The 26,310-nt window shown below is 33.5% G+C and overlaps 3 protein-coding genes across 5 annotated transcripts; all 3 read left to right on the plus strand.

Moving 5' to 3' along the window:
• The first annotated feature begins 3,946 nt into the window (after window positions 1-3,946).
• Window positions 3,947-9,881, plus strand: PARC6 (plastid division protein). Of its 3 annotated transcripts, XM_068646983.2 has the most exons (12): window positions 3,947-4,577; window positions 5,319-5,432; window positions 5,561-5,698; window positions 5,798-5,902; window positions 5,992-6,114; window positions 6,779-7,147; window positions 7,304-7,399; window positions 7,508-7,624; window positions 7,990-8,055; window positions 8,137-8,913; window positions 9,176-9,366; window positions 9,488-9,881. In XM_068646983.2, exons 1-12 carry the CDS (start codon window positions 4,323-4,325, stop codon window positions 9,570-9,572), a joined length of 2,436 nt encoding a protein of 811 aa, XP_068503084.2. In that variant the 5' UTR covers window positions 3,947-4,322; the 3' UTR covers window positions 9,573-9,881. The 3 variants fall into 3 exon arrangements, with proteins under 3 accessions (XP_068503084.2, XP_090157760.1, XP_090157761.1); XM_090301634.1 differs by lacking the exons at window positions 3,947-4,577; window positions 5,319-5,432; window positions 5,561-5,698 and having other exon boundaries at window positions 5,801-5,902; window positions 5,999-6,114; XM_090301635.1 differs by lacking the exons at window positions 3,947-4,577; window positions 5,319-5,432; window positions 5,561-5,698; window positions 5,798-5,902 and having other exon boundaries at window positions 6,002-6,114; window positions 6,738-7,147.
• A 3,916-nt stretch (window positions 9,882-13,797) lies between these two features.
• LOC137837842 (succinate--CoA ligase [ADP-forming] subunit alpha, mitochondrial) lies at window positions 13,798-18,621 on the plus strand. The gene is made up of 7 exons (XM_068646992.2): window positions 13,798-14,076; window positions 14,202-14,411; window positions 15,101-15,271; window positions 15,813-15,936; window positions 16,099-16,160; window positions 16,685-16,766; window positions 18,294-18,621. The coding sequence occupies exons 1-7, from the start codon at window positions 13,891-13,893 to the stop codon at window positions 18,431-18,433; spliced, it is 975 nt and encodes a 324-aa protein (XP_068503093.2). The 5' UTR covers window positions 13,798-13,890; the 3' UTR covers window positions 18,434-18,621.
• Window positions 18,622-20,373: 1,752 nt separating this feature from the next.
• On the plus strand, window positions 20,374-26,217 carry STT3B (staurosporin and temperature sensitive 3-like b). Its single transcript, XM_068646991.2, has 6 exons — window positions 20,374-21,535; window positions 22,349-22,885; window positions 23,301-23,755; window positions 24,528-24,650; window positions 25,289-25,348; window positions 25,911-26,217. The coding sequence occupies exons 1-6, from the start codon at window positions 20,669-20,671 to the stop codon at window positions 26,038-26,040; spliced, it is 2,172 nt and encodes a 723-aa protein (XP_068503092.1). The 5' UTR covers window positions 20,374-20,668; the 3' UTR covers window positions 26,041-26,217.
• Window positions 26,218-26,310: the final 93 nt, after the last annotated feature.

Genomic DNA, 26,310 nt, shown 5'->3' on the forward strand with positions numbered 1-26,310 from the left:
TTCGTAGCTTGGCCCAAGTCTTCATGGATTCGTTTGGCCATGGACCTAGTAATAGGTCCTAGACGCTCTCCCCTTTGCGCTAGACGCCCTTCACCTTGCACTAGACGCTCTTCACTTGGCTCTAGACGCTATTGATTTGGCTCTTGTCTTTCATGGGGTGTTGAGCTTGGCCCTCTTCCATCAGGGAGTGTAACTTGTTTTGATCTACTAATGTGCAAGGAAGTGAGGGTGAGAGAGGGAAGTTCACGTGTTTGGACAAGGTGTGGAGAAAGAAGGAGAAAGACATCTAACACATATGGAGAATATCAAATTACTCTCATTTTTTTTCATTGTGCATGATTGAATGTTACAGAGATTCCTAAACCATACATGCATAAAGATTCTTGAATATTGTGGAGGAGTCGTTTGACTATGGTTGTTGAGTGTTCAATTAAAAATGTGTTAATGCATATGATCTTGGTGGACCTTTGGTTCATGGTTTTATTTTTCGTTCTCGCTTGGGTTGGTGTTGTGGTTGGATTTTTTTCTTCATTTTTTCTTGAAGTGGTGGTGTGTGAAGGACAATGTGGTGGTGTTCTTGTGAAGAAAGGTGGTGGTCGCCCTAGTGTTTTTGTGATGGCTTGTTCAAAAACAATTTTTGCATGCATTTGGATAAGTTTTCATTGTTGAAAAAGCTTTAAGCGAACATGTCAACGAAGAAAGACATTGATACATTGAAAGGTCATAATTGATCGTATGATTGACATAGCCAATTATGCTAAGTAAAAGTGAAATTGATCATACTCATCATAGACATTCTCACTTTAAGATGTTGATTTTCTTCGATAAATTGAAAAACATATGGGTGCATAATTGTAAAATATGTGATTTGTAATGGGTATTTCTTTACTTTATGAGTTTGGTTTTCCATTTTACTGTTCTCATTGCCTTATAAATTCCAATTTTTACAATTTTGTTCTTCGATTTTTTATTCTTTACATTGCATCATAGTTCCAATTCATATGCACCAAACAAATGAATTCCAAATGCACTTTCAATTATAATTTTTTGTTTCTTCTTTTCCTAATCTAGTAATTAGGTTTTTCTGTTATTTTTGTTTATACTGTTTTTCTCAATTCAGTTTTTACTGTTTAGTTATGATTATCGTTTTCAATTTCTTCTCTTGTATTTCACTTTATGCTTTCAATACCTTTCAATTTTAGTTTTACACTTTGAATTCCATCTTTAGTTTTGTTATAATTAATGGCGGGCAAAAAATCCAAATTACAAAATCCAATCCATAATTATCCAAATTCATATTAGTTTTAATCAATTTAAATAGATTTATCTCAAATCCAAATCCATATTTTTGAATTTTAAATCCAATCCATTTATTTGGATATGAATTAGATATAGATTAAATACATTTTTGGATTATCCAAATTGCATTTTGGGTTGGATTTTGACTTGGCCCGATCCAGGTTGAGTCAAGACGATTCGGGCCCAGGTTGAGCAAAGTCGGCTCAAGTCCATGTCGAGTTGAGTCGTCCGAGTCCAAGTAGAATCGAGTCGGTATGGGCGAAAGTCGAGCCAAGACATTTTGGGCCAAAGTCGAGTCGAGTCAACCTTGGGCCAAGTCAAGCTGAGTGGCGGTATTGAGTCGACTGAGTCGGTCGGGCCCGATATTGAGCCGAGTTGACTCATGCCTAATCGAGTCGGTCCAGACCCATGTTGAACTGAGTCTTTCAGGTCCGATATTGAGTCAAGCGAGTCCGAATCGATATCCAAACGACCGGACCAGGACTAATGTCGACCCGAGCGGACCCAAATCGATGTTAAATAGGTTCAAGTTGATGTCAAGCCGGACGAGCCAAGACCGATATTAAGTCAAATGAGCCTGAGTCCATTTCATTTCAAATAATGTTTTATGTCTTCTATTTCAATTTAATCTTCACACTTCATTCTCTCGATCCTTAATTTGTCGAGAAATAAATCATTAAATAAACTCAATACACTTATTTTCTTTAGAATTTGACATAGGTTAACCCAATATCACATGGGGAGAAACTTAATTTTGTTTGAAATTTGAATGGGAATAAAGCAATTATCAAAATGTTGTTATTGCCCTGCAGTGCATCTTAATATACACTCATTACATCTAAATAGATAAGTGGTAGATAGATAGTAAAGAATTTAACTCGCAAATCGAACATTTACATAAATTCAAAATGTATCTAATTTTCAATTAAGGAGGAAACAATATAATAATATAAGTTTAAAAAATAAAAAATTATTTTTTATATTGAAACTGATGTTTTCTTCAGTCTAAACAAACATGTTTTTTACAAGTTCTTATAAAAAGATCTTTTATGTAATTTAGAAAAAAAGTGCTTCTGTACTGCACGTCAAACAAATTAAAAATAACTTATAATAAAAAAAATATTTGCTTTCACTCTAAATAAACAGATAATGTGTACTTGTATAATAATAACTTAAAAACAAATAACCTTTTAGCAATAATTTTGTTTGGCACAATAACAAAATCTCCAATGAGATAATACTCACAAAAACATTTAACAACATAATTAAATAATCAAATGATGTGACTAAAATTCAAATTAGATTATAATTATTGTGTAAAGATTAGACAACAATTGTTAGTAAAATATTTATAAAAAAAATAAAAAAATAGTCTTCATAGATTTTGTTTTTTTTTTTTTCATTTTGGCATATGTGATCAGTAATGCTATGTTACATGCTAATGGCTTGTAATAAAATGATAGATTTTGACTAATCATTCACACTAATTATTGTATATATAAAATAAACTTAAATATATGAATATTTTTAAATTTTAATTGATTAATTAATATTTTGAATTAAATAAACCAACATCTGTAATTAAATAAAGTGGAATAATTACTATTTTATTAAATTATCCCTTACGGTAAATAATTAAAATTTAATTTTTAATATATTTATCATTTAAATTATAATATTATTAATATTGACATCATTCAATATCATAACACAAAAATTATAATTTTTAAATTATAGTTATGTTTATTCTAATTTCAATATTTGACACAAATAATATAAAAATTTTAGGACAATTAAAAGGTTGACTTAAACCTTAAACATGGATAAAACTTAAATTAGTCTTTAAAATTATACTTTCATAATAATATAATCTTATAAAATTCAAGCAAAGTTATATAAGTTTTATCATGTTTAAAAAATAAAATAAATATTTCGGTTCTTTTATACTTAAATTAAAAATAAATTTACAATGTCTTATATATTTAAGGATTAAACTGATAATTTATTCTTTCTCGCTTATATATATAAACTTTTATAAATAAAATATAAGATGATAAAAGTTTTAATGAAATAAAATGATTTTTATTAAATTTCTTAAATTAGTAATTAGTAATTATATGAGTTAATTTTACATTATAATTTTTTTTACTCTTTCAATGTTTATGAAAAAAATGGTCCAAATAATTTCTAAGATTAAGATTATATATATATATATATATATATATATATTATCTTATTATTCAAAACATGTTGAACATACATAGATCCACGTGTCTGCTGATGAATCTAGATAAGTCAATTTAGAAAATGATAGAAGAAGTTATAAAAATGAAATAATTTAGTATAATATATAATTAATCAAAATTAGAGTAAGTAAGTGGAAAAATACAATCAAAGTATTACTTTTATTTGTATAAAAACATTTTTTATATGAAATATATTGAAAAACTCTTAGAACTACATAAATATTAACATTAATATCTTAAACTATTTTTTCATTGCTAATAAAAAAAACTAAGCATACTTTATAATTTTCAAGTAACGTTAAACTAAGAATAATTAATTAATGGATAATAACATATTTATTTATGCATATAATTAATAATTAGTATCTATGTTTAAAAGCGCATGAAAGAACCATTAGGTTAAATTAAATCCCCAAAAATAGCTCAATCGGTGATAGATATATATTTGAGAAATACCAGAAATTTCCATTTAACACATTTATGTTCTAATTTTTCAATGTTATAATTTCCCTGAAAATTTTCATAATTTGCATTTTTTTTCTCTTAATTTTCTGTTACATTTCGCTCCTTTCTTTTTCCCTGCAACAACGTTTTCCACACTGATCACTTCGTTCTCACGTTTTCTGTTTCTCTACCAATTCGATTCCCCTAACCACCGATTCCACCTCGCGCAATGCGTTTCTCTGAGTTCCAATTCGAAGAAAAAGCGCTTCGAGGAAGCTGATTTAAGCGCTTTTCGCCGCTTAGGGTTTTAGGTCAGGGAATGAGTGTGAGCTCATGGCGTTCACTTACGCGGCTGCGATCGCTCCCTCTCTCCGCGGCATTGCTCGCATCGGTTTTTGTGACTACAAGGTTTCGCTCGCCGGCTCCCACGGCGAAGTGAATTCGGCGTCGCTTTGCGTTTCGTCGCGTGCGGGGAAGAATGATGTTGTGCTCGAAAGGAGGAAGTTGAAGTCGGCTGATACTCGCGTTGTCGACAATGCGCAGCCGAATTCCAGCGTTGGAGTTGAAATTCCCGTTTCGTGCTACCAGGTGATAGGGCTCGCTGCGCTTGTCGTTTTGTGTGGGTTTTTGTTTTTGTTTTTTTTTTTAATTTGTTTAATTTTTACTTGACGAAAATAGGTAAGTAAGGCTAAGGAAGAATCTTGTTGTGCGTTTCAATTTAGAAAATGTTGTTTATTTTTATAATATTTGTTCTGTTCAACGATACAGAATGCAATTTTTTAATGCAATTATTTTAAAACGTTAAATAAAGTAACTGCAGCGTGACATTTTGAAATGAAAATTATGAATAAAATTGTTCTCTGAAACTGAAAATGTCTTCAAGTTCTCAGGGGTGGATGAGGATCGGTAAAGCACTAATTCAAGTATTGGTTTGATGCCTGAATTGCAGTGGGAATTTAGATTCCACGATGAAAGTCAAAGCAACAAATAATTGTCTCTATTTTTTCAATTTATGGATATGATTTTTGGGACTATAATAAATTTTGGTGGTTATCCAAGCGCACTTACTATCAGACTTGCATGCTGAGCCTTGCTTATGTACAATTATGGTACATTGGAAGTGGTGGATAACTGTATTTTTGTTTTCCATTTATGAAGGTGTTGGGGTTGGGAATTTTCAGCAGCTAGGATGACTTTTTATAATTTCAGGCTTACAACTAGAGTGATGAATATTTGGTTATCTTTATAGCAAAATCCTGTCCAATTTTGTTTTCATTTTTCTTAAGATTTATACTTCACCATTGACCACCCAGTTATGTCATCTTGCAGCTCATTGGTGTTCCTAATCGGGCCGAGAAAGATGAAATAGTTAAGGCAGTTTTGGGTTTGAAAAATGCAGAAATTGATGAAGGTTACACAGTTGATATTGTTGCTGCTCGTCAGGTGTGTACCAGTTATGCTCTGTGATTAGCTGATTGTAAAGTTTTGCCAAATTTGGCTTTTGACATGCATGCCAATAAATTAACTGTACCGAATGTTGGTTGTTGCTCCTGTCTAATTTTGCTTTGTAGGATCTTCTGATGGATGTTAGGGATAAGCTTCTTTTTGAGCCAGAATATGCTGGTAACCTGAGGGAAAAGATCCCCCCTAAATCCTCACTTCGAATTCCATGGTCTTGGTTGCCAGGTGCTCTTTGCCTTCTTCAAGAGGTACCCTTGGCATGTGAATAGTTCTTTTTTGATTTTTTCTGCTTCTAATTGTTCACTTGCACGGCTTATGACCATTACTTTTATATTCCTGTTATTCAGGTTGGAGAATCAAAGCTTGTCCTGGAGATAGGACAGACAAGTCTTCAGCACCAAAATGCCAAGCCATATACTGATGACATGATTCTTTCTATGGCGCTAGCTGAGGTAAGACATGTGGACAGATATGTTGAATAATTACTTCCTGAATTTGTTGCAGTATTTACCCTTTCCTTACTGTTGGTGCTTTCTTGAAGTGTGCAGTTGCGAAGATCGGCTTTGAGAAGAAAAAAGTATCTCAAGGTTTCGAAGCTCTTGCTCGTGCCCAGTGTCTTCTAAGAAGTAAACCATCTCTTTCAAAAATGACACTGCTACATCAGGTATTTTTTTAAAGTATGTATTCACTAAATATTCTTAAGTCAATATTTTATGAGTGAAATATTTGGATATAAAGCCTACCCCTTCATTCAACAGAAAAGAATAAAGATTATTGAAGTCAACAAACGAAAAAAATGTCACTCCTAATTTTTATTTCTGTATTTGAGTTTTCTGAGAATTATTCAGTGCACATATTTAGTGAAAAACGATTATTTGCATTTCAACTTTACGTTGTTATTGCTTACTATAATTGAAGAAGCTTTAAAAATAGAGACTTCCGGTCAACTTTGTAAATAGCCAACCTAGGGATAATCAGGCATTACAGTAATATAAATATTTAGTAACTCGGCATACTTATTTGTTTTTAGCAACTTTATTACTCTATCAATTCTATTTTAATTTCGTTCTTCCTCATTTGTGTCACCACTTTCATACTCCTTTTACTGGCCCATTTACTGTTCCGTAGCAGTGGTGGTTCAACTTATTTTGGAAGAAAAATCACATTTTGGCTGTTTCCTGAGATATTTTGAAAAAAAAAGGATTTTCTTTTCTGAAACAATCGAAACCACACCTGAAACATCAACTTCTGTTCTGTTTGAATTATCACATTATGTCTCTATATTAGGCATGGAACACAATCCTGAGGATGCTTGTCATGGTTTCTAGATTGAAGAATCTCTTGAAGAGCTTGCGCCAGCTTGCACCTTGGAACTACTGAGCATGCCACATGCTCCTGAAAATGTTGATAGAAGACGAGGTGCAATTTCGGCTCTGCGGGAATTGCTCAGGCAGGGTCTTGATGTTGAAGCTTCATGCCAAGTACAGGACTGGCCTTCCTTTCTAAGCCAAGCATTTGACAGTTTGCTGGCTAAAGAGATTGTTGATCTTCTTCCTTGGGATAACCTAGCCGTGATGCGAAAGAACAGGAAGACTATTGAATCACAGAATCTAAAGGCAGTAATAGATTCTAATTGTTTCTACAGAGTTTTTAAAGCTCATATAGCGATTGGGTTTTCCAGCAAGCAAAAGGAGTTGGTAATACCCTCTCTGAATCTTGTAGGCATATTATAACACTCCTGTTATACTCTATATTTTTTAAGTACTGTTTTCATGGCATTCATTTTCAAAGAGCGTCTTTCTGAATTTTATCTTGATACTAATTGTTTATATTAAACTGTTAATTTTGTGCAGATTAACAAAGCAAAAGGATTATGCGAATGTTTGATAGTTTCAGAGGGTATTGATTTGAAATTTGAGGAATCGTTTTGCTTATTCCTACTTGGTCAGGTACATTTTTAATCTTGGGTTCCAGCAGCAATAATCTTTTCCTCTCTTTCCAATTGTCCTTGGAATATCTGCAGCATAATTTGTCACTACTTTTGTCTTAAATTCTAGTGCACGGAGGCTGAGGTGGTTGAAAAGCTTAAACAACTTGAGTTAAACTCAAATCCCAAAAATAATTCAGTCTTGGGGAAGGCAATAATGGATGCTTCTGCTGTAAACCCATCATTGGTATTTGTCTTGTTACTTTGTTTATTATTGTTTTTGTTGCTGTTGGGACATGTTAACTATGACCTGGATTTCAAAAAGTAGTGTTTTTTGGAAGAATTTATGCTTATATAATGTTTAGCCCAGAATTCAAATGGCGTACTGATATATTCATTTATTTATTTTTTTTCATTGAAGAAATTCCTTTTGACAGAAAATACTTGTGTTTTTGGCTATAGAAAAACCTTTCTAGAATTTATGTTTTTACGTGATATAGCATCTTATCTTCAATGTTTCAAGTCTTGCGTTATATCTTTCATCTTGAGGCTGTGATAAAATCTCAGGTTTTTTTTATTTCTTATATCAGACCATTTGCTGAACTTGTGCAGGAAACTTGGTTGAAGGATTCGGTGCTTGCATTATATACGGATACTAAGGATTGTTCTCCAGCTCTGGTGGGATCAGTTATAGTAGACAACAACTAGTTTGTCACTTTGATTTTGAAAATTAATGTTTATTGATGACCATTTCTGTAGGGCCATTTCTTTAATGCGCAGCATAAATATTCTGGAAGTAAGAATTCTAAAGGAGGAGCTCAACAAATGTTGCCCAATATATGTCATAGACCTCTATCTTCATCTGGTTCCTTGGAACGAAGAGATGTTGAGGAAGCTCGCTCATACATGAGCTCTTCTCCTAGTCTAGGGTTTGCTGTCAAGCAGCTCACTCCTACTGATTTGCGGAGTTCGTTGCTATCTGGGAGAAATGAAAATGTAAGCAATCCTATTGAATCTCCAGTTCAAGTGAAAAGGAACCTTGGTAGTCATCGCAGTTCAGGAATTTGGCATGGTTACTTCCCTCAAGGACACATATTTGGAAGAGTAACATACTTTACTGTACTGGGTTGTATTGCATTTGCTTCCATTAAGTTGTCAGGAATTGGCCTAAGCAAGACTCTTGCTGGTTCTCATTGGGCTTTTACCAAAGCCAATGATAACATTAATTGGACTGCAGATTCAGCCGACTATCCTGTAGGCCCAGCTTATATTAGGCAAAGTACTGTGCCCAACAAACTGAAGAGGATCCTTTCAATGTTTAAGATACAGTTGTTGCACCAGTCAGGTGCTAGAGATTGTGATTTACGCACTACTTTTACCTCCTCTTCCCCTATTAATATTTCCAGAAGGCCAATGCCTGTGGAAGAAGCAGAAACCATTGTTAGGCAATGGCAAACAATCAAAGCTGAAGCTTTGGGACCTAGCCATGAAGTTAATTGCCTAGCTAAAGTTCTTGACGAATCTATGCTTGCTCAGGTGAGCGCAAGCTGTGGCTTTAACCTTCTCTTTTATGTGGCCAAGTGCCATTTCAACTTGGTATTGTTCAATAATTCATCTCGCCACTCATTGAACTATTTCACTGTAAAATCATCAAGCCCCACCCATATATTTTCTTGATTGCTTTTGACAAGTGACATGTATTTGTTAGTTTGCGAATATAATAATAGAATGGAGTTATAAATAATACAAAGTCATGTAACTCAAGAAAATAATTAATTGGTGTTGTTATCTTTGACAGTGGAAAGGTCTGGCCAATGCTGCAAAAGAAAGATCTTGTTACTGGAGATTTCTTTTGCTCAAGTTATCCATCATTCGAGCTGACATTCTATCAGATGGAAATGGAGCTGACATGGCAGAAATAGAAGCTCTCTTAGAGGAAGCAGCTGAACTCATTGACAGTTCTCGGCAAAAGAACCCTAACTATTATCTGTAAGATGAACTTGAATGCCCAACTGGATACTAGTCAAGTCGCTGGCTATCTGTTTCTGATATTTATTTTCCTAATATTATGTTTATTAACATATTTTTTTTTTCCATTGATTGATTGCAGCTCTTACAAGGTGAAGTATGCTATGAAGAGGCAAGACGATGGATCATGGAAGTTCTGTGAAAATGACATAATAGAAACCCCATGACATTTGGCTAATTATTACTATGCCACGCCAGGATACTTATGTTGCTGCACCTAACTTGGTTCCTTCCCTAACCTTTTGTTTTCTGGAGCCTTCAAATTCAAATACAGATCTCCATTTAGGTTGATGATGACACCTAAGTATTTCACTTTACACAATATAAGATCCTACAGCCCCCTCTTCTTTCTCATAGTTACCTGTAAGAAATTCATTGGGATTCATAAGATCCTACTGATTGATTGGAATTCATTGTGATGTATCAAAAAACAAAAAGAAAAAAAAAATAGCATTTCTGATTCAATTTTATTCTAATTCTAACAGAAGTAATGGCAATTGTATTTTTGCTATTCGTATGTTTCCATGTAATTGGGGTTTTCACCCGTTTCTCTTTTAGCAAAACATTATCAGACTGCAATATCCTTCAGCAAGCAATGTTGTAATTTAAACTGAGTTTAACTAACTTAATACAAAATTAAAATTAAAGGAACAAATTTCTTTTTTTTTTTTTTATAGTTTTGGCTTGCTTTTATGTTTATGCAAAGCAAAGTTCTTTAAAGATAAAAAAAACAGAACAGTAAATATACAACCCACTCTTTCAAAAAAATCTACCTTTTTCAAAAACTATTTTAGTAATAAAATAAGGAAATGATGTTTCAAGAGTTATTGTATTGTGTATTGTATTGCATGTGTTTAGATTTAGATATAGATATATAATAAATGATAAATTTGTAACTAAATGATATAAAAAAATATTAAAATAATAATATTGAAAAAATATTAAAATAATAATATTGAAAGTTTATAATGTGATTGTATAGAAAATATGGATTAAAAAAATATTAAAATAATAATATTGAAAAAATATTAAAATAATAATATTGAAAATTATAATAATATTGAAAAAATATTAAAATAATAATATTGAAAGTTTATAAAGTGATTATATAAAAAATATGGATTAAAAAATATTAAAATAATAATATTAAAAGTTATAATATGATGGTATAAAAAATATGGATCTTCACTATATTATAATTCAATAAAATATTATTAAAAAATAATAGTAATATAGTAATAAATATAAATGTAGTTGTAATGTGGTTGTTAAAAACCGAGTTAGTTAATCCTTCCCTCCCTCCCATTACCAAATAAGAGTGATTTAAAAGTGATAATATAAATGCAAGCACATTTTTATTAAATGAAAATAAGGATGGCAATAGAACTAAGTACCAGTATCTGTTCCATTAGATGAAAGTTAGTTATGTACTTTGCATGTTTTTTTTTTTATTATTGATTATAGGGTGATTAAAATTTAGTAAAAACTTACGAGATAAACTTATTCAATGGTATGTTAAATATACAAAGTTTTGGCTTTTTTTCTAATAATTTTCTCTCGATTAAAAATAAATACTATAAAGTGACATTCAGAGAATGCCGTTATTTTTAATTTACTCAATATTAGATTGTAAATTATTTGCATTGTGGTATTGATAGAAAAATATAGAAACAAAATTGTAAGATCCTTAATAATATAACTTAAATAATATATCATGCATGCAAAAATCTAATTAAAATATATAAGTCTATACATATCATCCATTATCTCAAAAATATATATCTTTACAGAAAATTTAATAAGAAAATAAAACACTCAATTGTGGAATTATAAAGAAAAATAACATAAATTAACAATTTTAAAACTTTCAATAAAACTTTGAATTTAAAAGAATTCATTCACACAAACATAACAATTAGTATTCATTCTCCATTTTTAAGGTACTAAACAACCAAGTGTCTATAATTATCTCATCTCAAATTTCATATCATTCATGCCAAAAATTCACTAACACAACACATACACTCGACTTTACTTCTGGAAGAAACGTGTATTAAAATTAGAACTCAGAGACTTGTATATGTCATATTACCATGTTCTCATCACGACATTGTCTCTCCTTTAGGAATAACATGTGTAAATCCGTATGATTTGCTTTGATAAGTTCTTTTAAATCTCAAATTCAGTCACATGAATCTCCTTCGATTTTCAACACTAGATACTTCATCAATATAATTCTAAGATACCAATAGAGGTATGATCATCCCTTTCACAAAATTCTCACAAATCAATACATCATCTTAGCAATCTCAACACAGTATTCATTTCCTGAAAATACTATGTTTTGAACACACTTTTACATAATTTATATTCCACATAAGTTCACCATTCAATCACATCAAAGTTTAGAATTTTAAATAATCCATAAATCTCTAGAAAATCACATAAACACAAAACTAATTGTTTTCAATTGCATATATAAATAAAAAATTTACATAAAATTTAATTAAAACAATAAATAATTATAAAACAAAAGTAAATTTAAAAGTTTAAGTTCTTTTTTTAATTTTCTTTTAGCTTGAGCAAAAATGATAGGCAAAAACTTCATTGCTTTAGTGAAAATAAGGTAAAAAACAGGTATAGTTTCAGTATTATTTTCGCTTGAGCGAGAATCTCCTCGCTTAAGCAAAAATAGACCAAAGAGCAAGCTAATTTTTTTCCCATTTTTGCTTGAGTGAGAATTTTCTCGCTTGAGTGAAAATAGACCCAAAAAACAAGGTGAATTTTACTATCCTAATCTAGCTTGAGTAAGGATATTTCACTTAAGCACAAATTTCTCGCTTGAACGAAATTAGCATAAATAAAACTCACAAAATCGATATCCCAAGCTTTCTTTCAAAATTTTATACCAAATATGTATTTTTACAAGCATATCATACCGAAATGATTTCGAGTTAGACATGTACTCTCATATAACTCTCATGTCAACTTATATATCTACATATTCATGAATAATAAACCAAATTCATTCAAATTCAACATTCAGATTCAAACAACCAACATTAACCAAATTCAAACACATTCAATAACTTTTTCACATCACAATGAACCTATAATTTACCAAATCAACAAAATCTAACATCTTTATATTGTTACAATTAGTTTCAATCTAACCACATTAATTTACTCAACAATAGACAATGTAAGAAAAATTAAAGTTTGTGACTATGTTACCTTCATATTCAAATATTTTAACATATTGAAAAAATAAAACTAGTTTCCCTTACCTATACCTAAATAGAAACATGTGTTCACAAAGAGTTTCAACTCATAAAGAAAAATAATAATAATAGTCTAACATGCACCACAAAATCATGATTAATTATTTAAACATATCATTATGACTCTGAACGAACAGTGACTCATTGTGAGATCTCAAGTACCACATGCAATGAACTTAAATCCAGGTAAATAGGAAACTTAAAACAACTCAAAGGAAAAATGAATAGAATTAAACTTACTTCAATCAAATTTTTAATTGAGAGTTTTACTTTACTTACAGTTAAGAGTTTAAAGGTGGCCTTCACTCATAAAACCTATAAAACCTGATGAAGGAACTCGTCAAAATCTTAAAAAATAGAAAAAAAATTCATTTTTAGAAAAATGATGCTTATATTAAAATAAAATCTAAATAATTATTTTTTCTATATATATATATACATTTTTTATTTTAATAATAAAATATTCAAATATTATTCTAAAAATATTTTATAGTTCCTTCAACAAACAAATTGTAATATATATACAATGCTCCTAATTATAATAATAGTTGTAAGTTTAAGACCGAATTATTACGAGACACCTATTCGAATATATTGTGACATAAAATTTAAATTTCTCTATTACAAAATGGAATTTATATTTTAAATCTGGAAAATTAACACGTAAATCAAAAGTTATTAAAATACATGTCTTAAAATTCTTTTATATTAAAACAAAAAATCTTAACAACTTTTACAAAGATACCATAATTTACTTACATAAAGTAAAATAAAATCTTGATCATTGTATTAGAGAATAGAAGGCTTATTCACCAAAACTATGAAAAAATTTAATTCAATTATTTTATTTCTCAATGTAATTTTAAACAAGTTACTAACTATATCTCTCTTAGCTTTCTTTCTATTTAATGCCAAAGAAATTTTCAAGATAATCAAAATGAAAACAAAGATATAATCGAAAAAAATTATGTTATTTTTGAAATTTTAAAAATGACAAATAAAAAAGATTAGAACAATATTTTTTATATATAAAAAAAACAAAAGTTTTTTTTTTCATTTTAAATAATATTTTTTTTTTGTTTAAAAAGTAAAAAGTCCAAAAAGGAGGGAGGTATTTGGGGGTATTTGGTTTTGGTTTGGATCTGTGAAGCAGCAGCAATAGTAAAAGGAATTCACATTCTTCACTCACAACACACACACCCAAATGGGAAGACAAGCCGTCACCAGATTGCTGTCCTCCATCGCCGCGCGCCGCCATGGCCTCCGCCAATTCTCATCGGCCACTCCGGCGGTCTTTGTCGACAAGAGCACACGCGTCATCTGCCAAGGGATCACCGGCAAGAACGGCACCTTCCACACCGAACAGGCCATCGAATACGGCACCAACATGGTTCCTTCTGAATCCCCTTTCTCTCTCTCCATTTCGAATTCGATCCATTCGTTTTTTCGTTCCTTTCTCGTTAGCTCCACCATCGCATCAACGCTTTTGCGTTTGCTAACCCTAACTGCTAACAGGTTGGTGGCGTGACTCCTAAGAAGGGTGGAACCGAACACTTGGGCCTTCCCGTCTTCAACACCGTCGCTGAAGCCAAGGCGGAAACCAAGGCCAACGCCTCCGTCATCTACGTCCCTCCGCCGTTCGCTGCCGCCGCCATCATGGAATCCATGGAGGCTGAGCTGGATCTTGTCGTCTGCATCACCGAGGGCATTCCTCAGCACGACATGGTAAGTCGTTTCTCGCAAATTCTGAATTCGTAATTTGCAATGTGTGGAATGCGCTTTGCAGTTTAAGGTTTGTGTTTTTGTGATTATGATGATCGCGTTTTGATTTTGGTTGTAGTCTGCCTGCGTATTCGTGTAATGCTAAGATCATGTCGTGGCTAATTGTTGCCTTTGTATTGCTTAAGTGCTTTTGAGGGGGGAAATGGATTTAGCTCCTCAAAACGGAGGAAATATCATAATATTCTAACACATTCATACTCTTTTATACGTGTGCATGTACTACCAAAAGTTGAATTTAAATCAATGATGCCCTGTTTGAATAAACTTTTTAGACGTTTATGGGAAAAAAAATGTAAAATATATAAGTTAAAATCAGAGTCTACAGAAACTAATATGTAGAAGTTCTTCCATTTTAGTTTTTCTAAAATCTGGTTTTAACTTATGCATGGACTGGTTTTATCTTATAGAAGTTTATTTCATTTTTATTTTTATTTTATTTTCTCACAAGTTTCTTGGAGAAGATTATTCGAACATGTTGAGGTTACATACTTTGCCCTTTAAAGTGAATTGCTTGGTTTAGAGATATCAGATCCAACAAGGGGCTAGTGTCAAATACCTTGTGTACTTTACTTTTAGATCTATGCTGATGAGTTAAGTGTAGTGGCTGAAGTTAATATTTTTTTCTATTGCAGGTGCGGGTTAAGGCAGCACTTAACCAGCAATCCAAGACTCGTCTGATTGGACCAAACTGCCCTGGTATTATCAAGCCTGGGGAATGTAAAATTGGAATCATGCCAGGATATATTCATAAGCCTGGCCGCATAGGAATTGTTTCTCGTTCTGGTACCTTGACATATGAAGCAGTGAGTATTTGTTTTCATGCTGGGAAAGACTATTTATTTTATTGCAATAGTGTGGGAGATTTATTATGCTGTGTGTATGGTGATTAGAATAAAAGCTTTAAATTGACGCATCCCTTGAACAATGATGTGTTGTTGACATATAAAAAATATAGACCCATTGTACTAGAATAATTTCTGTCTATTAATGCTACTTTTAACTGACTGCATTCCTGTGGATCTTTTGTTCCACTTGTGATATTATAACAATTCACGTCTTGATTATTTCCCTCAGAACTCAGTAGTGTTTGGCATAATAAGCGACTTGCTTATTTTCTCTGGAACATATTACAGACATTATGACAATTTGAAGGAATTCCAACCTTTCAAACATCTTTTTAAATTTTAAATGTGTAGCCTTAAAAAAAAAAAAACTGATGCTTGTCTATTACTGAGTAACAGGCTTGTCCCTGGGAATTATTACCATTTGAAAATTAAATTTCCTTTGATAATATGATGCATGGTCACCCGTGAATGAACCATATTTTTGTTCTTAACTATTCAGGTTTTCCAAACAACTGCTGTTGGCCTTGGACAATCCACTTGTGTGGGTATAGGAGGAGATCCCTTTAATGGAACAAACTTTGTTGACTGCCTTAGGAAGTTCATACCTGATCCTCAAACAGAAGGTATTTTTTATCATATTTTATTTTGTCATATATATTAATATGTGTTCTGTTTATCCATGACCTGGGTTTTGTTTTCTTTCCACAGTTTTTATCCCATCAAGTGTTCCAGTATGATTAATGGGACAATGTAATTTATCATTACTGTTTGTTTGTGCAAGTCAGGTATCATTCTTATAGGAGAGATAGGAGGAACTGCAGAAGAGGATGCTGCTGCACTAATTAAGGTTCCTTTTTAACTGTTACTGGTGCATAAACTCATTTATTTTAGTACGTATCAGTATCCTATAAATCAAAATAAGTTTGTCTTGTGGGGAAGGGACCATCCCTAACTCAACAGATGGAATGTCATTATAAAATTATTTACTTGATCGTATGGTGTTGCCAGCGTAAGTCGAAATGATGGAGTATATTAAATATCTTTAACTGTCTATGGCTAAAGCTGTACCTAACTGGGCTAAGAGATCATTAGAGGGTATACATTGATTCCATGTGCCATTTCTATGTAAAGAAAAAAATCGGATGTGCTCATTAAAAGCTCAAATTCTTATCTTGGTAGATGTGAATCTCCTATTTTGGGTGACAAAATGTTAAATGGTTATTACTTATTAGTAGTTACTTGGTGATATTTATGTTAAATATCTAATTTTATAGAGAAAGCAGTAAAATATGCTCATTGTTATCTTTTTTGGTCTTATCTATAGGGATATTTTCATGAGTTTTTAAGTTGATTTTATGAATGGCTGAACAGGAAAGCGGCACTGAGAAGCCTATTGTTGCATTTATTGCTGGTTTGACTGCTCCCCCTGGCCGTCGTATGGGTCATGCTGGAGGTAAGATTACTTTTTTTAGAATTGATAGCTTCTGAGAGAAAATATCATTCTGCATGTTGCTTTATTCATCATGATTAGGCGACATGCTTCTTGGGCTTGTTTTGTTTTGTTTTACATTGGCATTTGATTTCCATTTTTTTAGTTTGTAGTTTGTGTTGATATTTTTGATTATTTTTATATGTTGCAATATTATTGCACGCGGTATAATCAAATAATGCGCAGTACACTATATATGAAATGGACATCAGTTTATTACTTAAAAATTCATATACAAGTATGGAAAACAGCAATAAGCTCAAGTTGTTATTTCGTTAAAAACGTTTGAAACCATTGAGGATTAGTTGAATGTTAAAATTTGCTTGACACAATCCAAACGAATATATACGTGTCTGAGCATCTTACTGAGTATATGATGAAAACAATCTTAGCATAATAGTGGGATACTTAAGCCACATTCTCAAGGTGGGTTTGAGCCCATTCTTGCTACTCATCATTATTTCATAGGCTTTGATTACAAAAACTTTATGTATTGGCTGAAACCTGATCCGTGACAGGTTCTGTTAGGTTTATTCCTGCTTTCAAGAAAAAGACCCTTGGTACTAAGGTTTGCATGAGGAAGGGTAATAAAGGAGTAAGTGGATCAAGTCCTGGTTGCAAGGATAGTGAAATAGGGAATGTTGAGAATATTCCTGCTAGTGAGCTGCAGCTTAAAAAAATACTGTGGTGAGAGTGGGAGGAGGGGGAAGGTAAGGAGTATATAGTTGGAGGTGGGAGGATGGAGTGCTAGCATGAATTGAGTGTGGGGTTTTGTAGGAGCTCAGGGGTCCCTCATCTTCAATGATGTGTTAATTTTTTTTTTTGGGTGTTTCCATTAGTTTTATGACGTGAGGGGGATAAAGTATTTTGTGAAGTAATTGGGAGTTTTGTTCACTTTTTTTAATTAAATACTTGGGGGCCTGTGATAGTTCTGGAATTGCAAATCAAAGTGGAAAATGGCTGATTATCCAATTATATATATATATATATATATATATATATATATATATATATATATATATATATATATATATATATATGGTTTGCATATTTCAAATATTAAAATTGTAATTCTCACCCTATTTTGATTCTTTCTAAATTTCAATTTGAAATCCCAATTTATTGGTTCTAACTGATGGAAAGGAGATCTAATTGTAATATAATGTGGCATTTGTTAGTTTGGTATACAAGCAACAGTTTTTGTTGATGGTAGCCCTCATTGTTCTGTTTCACTAGTTCAAAAAACTGTGTTTGATATGGTTAGATGCATCTCGGGCTTATGCACAATACTTTTAGCTTAGTGAATATGCACGAATGGCAGCATGGTAACCATGTATGTTGAATGGTTCCTTGAGTTATTAATGATCTTTATGTCTCGTAAAAAATATCATTACATTTTGAAAATGAAGTTAGCATGGGAAATTGCATGTTTAGTGACAACCATAAAGCGATATCACCTTTAATTTATTTTGATTTTTATGACATGAATAGCTATCGTGTCGGGCGGCAAGGGCACTGCACAAGACAAAATTAGAACCCTCAGGGAAGCTGGTGTGACAGTTGTGGAGTCCCCTGCCAAAATTGGAGCTGCCATGCTAGATGTTTTCAAGCAGAGGGGCTTGGTGCAATAGTTCGGGTTCATATAGTTTCATCAAATCATTTTGGTTCTCATTATTTATAACATGTTCAAAATTTCTTGATTCCCATTTGTAATGATGGGTTATTTTTCCTTTTTTAGTTTTGAAAGTTACGAAGAGGTGCACTAAAATAAAATTCAAGATGCTTTATATTTGCGGAAGTTTGAAACATTCTCTTTGAACTCCAGTTTTTTGTGGCTTTGATTTGTAAACGCGTATCCAGCAACAACTAAATTAACGTAAACATTAAATGCCGAGGCTATAACGTGTGGCGCAGTTATGTCCTATGATAAAATTGTCTGAATTTCTGTGGTAGCATTTGTTCTTATGGAGCCACTTTAAAGTTGCATATGTTTGGAAAGCCATCTCTTCCAAAGGTATGGATAAATTCATTTCAGATAATCTGAACTGTGTTGGAAATTTGACCACTATCTTAACAGCAAGATATAATTATTGTATTTTATAAATGTTCCTTTAGATTCTCTGCAGCATTTTTGGGCCCTGGATTCAAGTCACTGCTACAGAGCTACAGTTTATTTGTTGATTAAGATTTTATCTTGCCATGTTTGTTTTCCGAAACAGATTAAAAGAGACTCTTGAATAAAATATTTTTGGAATTTTTTATTAATAAATTTACTTTTTTATAAATGTTTTTTAAAAAATATTCCATTCCATTAGCTTTTCTATATTAAAAACATTTTAATAAATAAACAAATTATTGCGGTTTAAAAATTTAATTACAAAATGTTAGATTAGAGAAGTTTGTTTTTGGTAAAATAGAAAAAAATGTACTAGGCAACTTTGGCCAAATCATAAAAAAAAAGTTCAGTACATTTTGGAGGATTTATAACTTCCATCCGTTGTATTTTTATGCTCCTTCCCTAATCATCCATAACTCAATTTATGCTTTCATCACATCTTAATAAGATTCATGCCAATTAGTAAAATTCTCTTATTTGAATTTTGAATGGTGTATCTAATGCACAACAAAAACTTCATTTACGTGAATGAACTCGAATTAACTCGTAGTTATATATAGAGCTACAAAACTAAAAATTCAGCAAGTTCTCACCTGATATTAGATATATGTATTATAAAAAAAAAACCTAGTATTTTAAGAAATTTGATCCGGATTTATTTATATCAAAATTAGAAAACAAATAAGAATAATAGCATTAAATTTTAAAGTTTTAATAAAAGATAATTCAATTTACTATGATTAAGATATTGCGATAAAAAAAAGAAGACCCCACTGACAAGAATATTTGATAAATCAGGTCGATTGACTCAGAATTTAGAATAATTCTTAATAAAGCCAATGGTTTAAGCAAGAACCCTAACAAGAGTTTATGTCACATCACACTACATAAAAATCAGAAATAGAATTCTACTCATTTCCAAATTTATTATTACAGTTACTTCTCCTGCCTTTATAAGTAAATAAAAGAAAATTAAAATCCCAATTGCAAGCATAACTCCATACTTAAGTGGTCAAGTAAAGTGTAATTAAGGCCTCAAATGCATCTTATAATTATTTACACCTTTTACCTAAAATCATCACCGTCTAAGTTCAACATATTACACCATCTTCCATCAACCAAAATTATTTTAATGCAAATCACCTCAACAAGATTAGTTGTATTAACATGGCACTCTCATCACAATAAATCATGCTTAAATTCGGAAATCTGAGTCCCTCCATTGATCAAAACTTACCAAGAAATATTCATTCTTCACACCCATTAATTCAAAATCACCACTAAGTATCATAAAGATTTTAATTTACCTCTAAATGTCAAGAGGTTTGTTTACAAAAACAAAACCAGTGTCAAGCGAGTTAATAATTAACAATTAAATTAATCAACCAATTATTAAACAAAGACAATTAATTAATCCATTCCAATATAATAAAATAGTAACCCATTGAGTTTAATGAGTCTATTAAAAGCAGCAAGTAAACAACCTCAAAATCCACAAAAACAAACATTAAAAAAAAACATGTGTTAAATGTTTGAGTGAGTGAGAGAGAGTGTGTGGATCCAAATGCAAAGGTAGTGTTTGGAATGTCCACTTTGGAAATCCCTACTCTGGATTTCATTTGATTCCAACAAACCGTTGACTCTGACTCTTCCTCATTCCTTCTTCAGATCAGATTTCAGATCCACTGCATTCCCAAATTCTCCATGAAAACCTAATTCCACCATTTCTCATAACCTTCAAACCCTATCAATGGCGCAAGATCTAAAACCCTCCATCAGTTCCTTCTCTCTCCCCAAAACCCTAAAGCTCAAGACCAAGCAGCAGGAGCTTCTCATCCGCGTCGCCACACTCGCCCTCATCTACATCCTCGCCTTCATCACGCGCCTCTTCAGCGTCCTCCGCTATGAGTCCATGATCCACGAGTTCGACCCCTACTTCAACTACCGCACCACGCTCTTCCTCACGCGCAATGGCTTCGCCGAGTTCTGGAACTGGTTCGACTCCGAGTCCTGGTACCCGCTCGGCCGCATCATCGGCGGCACGCTTTACCCCGGCCTCATGCTCACCGCCGCTGCCATCCACTCCCTCCTCCGCTTCCTCCGCCTCTTCGTGCACATCCGCGAGGTCTGCGTTCTCACCGCCCCTTTCTTCGCCTCCAACACCACCCTCGTCGCGTACTTCTTCGCCAAGGAGGTCTGGGACTCCGGCGCCGGCATTGTCGCCGCTGCGCTCATCGCGATCTGTCCCGGGTACATATCGCGCTCCGTCGCTGGTTCTTACGACAACGAGGGCGTGGCGATCTTCGCGCTGTTGCTCACTTTTTACCTCTTTGTGAAGGCCGTCAACACTGGGTCGCTGGCGTGGGCTTTGGGTTCGGCGTTTGGGTACTTCTACATGGTGTCGGCGTGGGGAGGTTATGTTTTTATAATCAATTTGGTGCCGCTTTATGTGCTGGTTCTGCTTGTGACGGGGAGGTACTCGTTGAGATTGTATGTGGCGTATAACTGCATGTATGTGTTGGGGATGCTGCTGGCAATGCAGATTAGGTTTGTGGGGTTCCAGCATGTGCAGTCCGGGGAGCACATGGCCGCAATGGGCGTGTTTTTCTTGCTGCAGGTTGGTTTCTTTTCTCTATCCGTGTTTGTTTGTTTAGGATTTTAGCTGGGATGAAAAATAGATGCAGTCGTTTGGGTAGTTTTGAAGAAAAGGTTGCGAATTGGCCAATATCAAGTTTTTTGTGATTTGGACTTCTGCACCATAATTGACAATGTGTTGCTGTGGTTTTGGCTGCAATGTCTAGGTTTCTGAGTGTATGCGCACCACCAAGGTTTTAAATTGTGGTGACAGCTTTGATGGGATACTTCATGATGCTGGAAATTTTGGACAAGTGTGTAGGATTTTTCGTGGTACAAAATTCAGATGCAGTTCTTTAGTTAATGTTAGGAGGTTATGGAAAAATGTTTGTAACCACGATTTCGGTTGCAATGTCAAGGATTTTGGGATTGTGTGCCACGGTTGATAGTCTGCAATTTTTTAAGTCACAATGCCTAGGTTTGGAATCTGTGACTGTAATTTCAACCACAATATCAAGATTTTCGATAACGTAGCTGCATTTGTCTGCAATTTCTTGCAATATTAAGGATTACAATCGAATCGTCCGCTCAATTATGGCTTCATTTTCCTGCAATATCAAGGATTATGATGGAGTTGTGACCAAAATTTAAAAACTTTGTTCTTCAATCAAAGTCAGAATTTCAATTTTGGTAATCTAATAAATATTTGCATCAATGTCCAATATAGATGACTAAATTGGAACTTTAGTTCTTGATTAAAGAACAAGAGTGAAAGCACATTAGGAACTGCGCTTATGTTTTGTCCTTTCACAGGAGATGTTTTTCTCTGAGTGTCTAACTTGGGTTGTTTTTGCAGGTGTTTTTCTTCCTGGATTGGGTGAGGCATTTGCTTAGTGACACCAAGCTGTTCCAGGCCTTTTTGAAGATCACTGTGACCACTGCAGTTACTGTTGGTGCTGTTGCTTTGGGATTGGGCATGGCGTCTGGTTATATTTCTCCATGGACTGGAAGGTTTTACTCCTTGCTCGATCCAACTTATGCTAAGGATCACATTCCGATTATAGCATCTGTCTCTGAGCATCAACCAACTGCTTGGTCATCCTTCATGTTTGATTTCCACATCTTGCTGTTTCTTTTCCCTGCTGGTCTCTATTTTTGCTTCAAGCGCTTGTCTGATGCCACAATCTTTTTAGTTATGTATGGTCTTACAAGCATGTATTTTGCTGGGGTTATGGTTCGGTTGATTCTTGTTGCTACCCCTGCTGTGTGTCTCATTAGTGCTATTGCGGTTTCTGCTACCGTCAAGAATTTGACACGGGTAGTGAGGGCCAAGAGCCCAGCTGTTCAAAGTGGATCTACTAAAGGAACTAGCTCTGCAAAAGGTTCTTCTAAGGTTAGATTTTTTTAAGTAGCTCATTTAGTGAAAGGCTTCCTCAGATGAGTTGCATTCTATTGTGTTGAATTAGTTTCTCACCTTTATAATCACATGCTAATCCAGTAAAGAGTGTACCCGTCCTTCAATTTTATCCACTTGCTTTCATTTCATTAATTACAAGAAAGAAGAATTTGTTGTTGTTTGGTATATTTCAATGAAAATAATTACTAAAATGCTAATGTGCACCAGACAGCAGATATGGTAATTGCCATGTTCTTTCACAACAACTATATGTAACTTCACCTGTTCATCTTTTTTCAGCTTTTTAATATTAAATATTGTATTAGAATGGTGTTTTTTTTGTCTCTTACTGTTATTGCAGTGAATGTTGATGTGACTACTTAATAATAGGTGTATGATTGCTGTTGTTTAGGGTGTAATTGACAACTCCCAGCCTTTCCAAAGGAATGGTGCAATTGTGTTACTCCTCGGTGCTTTCTATTTGCTCAGTAGATATGCTATTCACTGCACTTGGGTCACATCAGAGGCTTACTCATCTCCCTCAATTGTCTTGGCTGCGAGGGGTGCTCATGGCCAAAGGGTCATCTTTGATGATTATCGTGAAGCATACTTTTGGCTTCGCCAGAACACTCCACCAGATGCCAAGGTGATGTCATGGTGGGATTATGGTTATCAAATCACAGCCATGGGAAACAGAACTGTAATTGTTGACAATAACACCTGGAACAACACTCACATAGCTACCGTCGGGCGAGCAATGTCATCATATGAGGATGAGGCTTATGAGATAATGAGATCGCTTGATGTGGACTACGTATTAGTCGTGTTTGGTGGTGTTACTGGTTATTCTTCTGATGATATTAATAAGTAAGGACGAAAGAAGTATTATGTTTTGCTTTTATATCAATATTTACCAAATGCGTGTGCCATTTCTTTATGAAAAATACTACCTAGACGATTCTTGCATTCAGAGCTTTTCACATACAGGTGGCTTCATTAAAGTTGTTGAGCATATATTTGCTTAAAGGCATAAAACAGTTACTTTTTTTTTAAAGGGTGCATTCACCTGTATTGTGCAGTAGCATTGCTCTTTCTCTATTTTTGAGACTGATCACTCTCATCTCAATAGTTGGTTCTTTTAGGCTGTCCTTATTCTTTATTGTGTTTCTTACCTTCCCCTTTCATAGCAGTAGTGAGTACTACTAGCCTTCATAATTTCCAGAAAATAAAAAATTTATATACATTCCATCATGAAGTTTGTGCAGATTGGCTGCCCATTTTTGATGGAAACATGAACTAGGAAAACTTGGTTCAAATATATTTCCAATTATGGCCTTATAGGTAGTCTTATTCTTATACTGTTTTGGTGTGCAAAAACATCTCTAGGTTTGTAATTACTTGACTGGTCGGAATAAGCTTTAGATAGGATGTTGTAAGATTATATTTGGTGTAAAGTTTTATTCCTGTCTGAAGATGTAAGTATTTACACTTATTGAGTATGTCCCAAATATTAACGTTGCAGTTTTTCTTCTGAACTTTATTTGTTTCTTATTTTAATTTGTACAATACTAGTATATCTGTAAATTCTCTGCTGTAATACTTGCAATATTTTTAAATCATACCCCCAAATTTTGTGTAGATTTCTTTGGATGGTGAGAATTGGTGGCGGAGTTTTTCCTGTGATAAAGGAACCTGACTACCTTGTCAATGGAGAATATCGTGTAGATAAAGGAGCTGCTCCGAAGATGTTGAACTGTCTTATGTAAGTTTTGTAGCGTTACTAGTTTAGCAATACAAGTCTGTGCTTGGGTTTTGGTGTAAAATAGAGAATTGTGAACTAAAATTGAGGAGATGAAATCATGGAGTAACGGTCAAGTTGGACATGTGTCCTATAGGGACTCAGAAGTTTAACTAGGTTTGAATTTGTAAACAGTGTATGACCAAGGAATTTGGGCTGACCTAGGTGGTTTTTGATTTACCTTATTTTTGGGTTCTCATTTCCTGAAAAAGAGAAATTGTGCAAAACAATGTTTTGTAGATGCTCTTACCATAAAAGGAGTGTTTTTATTTATTTAAGAAAAACAAATGACAAGAAAAAAGAGTTTTTAGATCAGGTACTTTAGGAGCTTCATGCTGCTACTTATTTAGAATCCCAAGACCCCAAGTACACTGTAAAACAGTTTCAATTTAGTAAAATTAAACTAAAAGGGCAAATGCTACCCTGGTGTTTCCCCAGTGGGAATCAGGTCCTATTTAAGCACATAAAAAAGAGTAGGGAAAGGATATTGTTCAGGACTCCAGGATAATATTATTTGCTGGTATTTGTATTACATGTAAAGGGACCTCATGAACTGATACATGTTGAACTTAATTATATTTTTCTTCATCTGTAAATCTTAGGTACAAGCTGTCTTATTATCGGTTTGGGGAGCTGACAACAGAATATGGCAGGCCACCTGGGTAAGTTCCATAGCTCTTGTTGGTATTATTTTTATAATGACACCAAAAAGTCTAGGTGTCCTTACATTAGTGGTTTTGACAATGGGAATGAAGAATCTATGTCACTTGATTAGCTAGCAATATGGAAATCACGCTAGTTAAAAATATCCAAATTATGTTTTAAGTTTTTGGACTTCTATCGTCGTTTTTTATAATTTACTCATCCAATGTAGGAAAAGATTGTTATGCTTAAGTTTAGGGTAGCCGCCCATGTAAATACTCAATGTAGTAGGCAGTTAGATTGAAATATGTTCACTCCCAGGATCTCTAGTTCAAATTACAGCCGTATGTCAAACCTGTTAAATTTTCATAACCAGGTGTTTCTTGCAATGTTGTTATCTTCGCTTTCATAGGAATCAAATATGAATTCTTGTATCCGTTTGCCCAATGACCATCCTCAATGATGATTTCAATTTGGAAGGATAGTAATTTGTGTAATATTGTGTGTATGCTTGCTTGTTAATATGTTCTGTTTGATGTAATGCACATTTTTTATAGCCGTGTGTGTTTCTTGCAATGACAGATATGATCGCGCTAGAGGTGTTGAAATTGGAAATAAGGACATAAAGCTTGAGTACTTGGAAGAGGCACTCACTACACAGAATTGGATAGTTCGTATTTATAAAGTGAAACCTCCTAAAAACAGGTGGTAACTCTAATCCCCCATCCCCAAATGCCCAAAAAATGCAAAAAACAAGGACTGTTTTCTCCGCGGGAAATGATAGCTTGTAGTGAACTTGAGCGTTGAAAATCTGTTTACAGATTCTGGACCAATTTTGAAGTCTGCAGAATTAGTTGAGGTCATTTTATGGATTTTACTCTTTACTGCAGTTTATGACTTAGTGCCAACTTAACTTATTGGCTTGGTGTCACATGTTTGCCACGAATTATACAATATTGCCTCATATAACTTTTAGAACCAG

This window comes from Phaseolus vulgaris, chromosome 4 (assembly GCF_051622355.1).
Source record: "Phaseolus vulgaris cultivar YP4 chromosome 4, ASM5162235v1, whole genome shotgun sequence".
NCBI classification, from domain to species: Eukaryota; Viridiplantae; Streptophyta; class Magnoliopsida; order Fabales; family Fabaceae; genus Phaseolus; species Phaseolus vulgaris.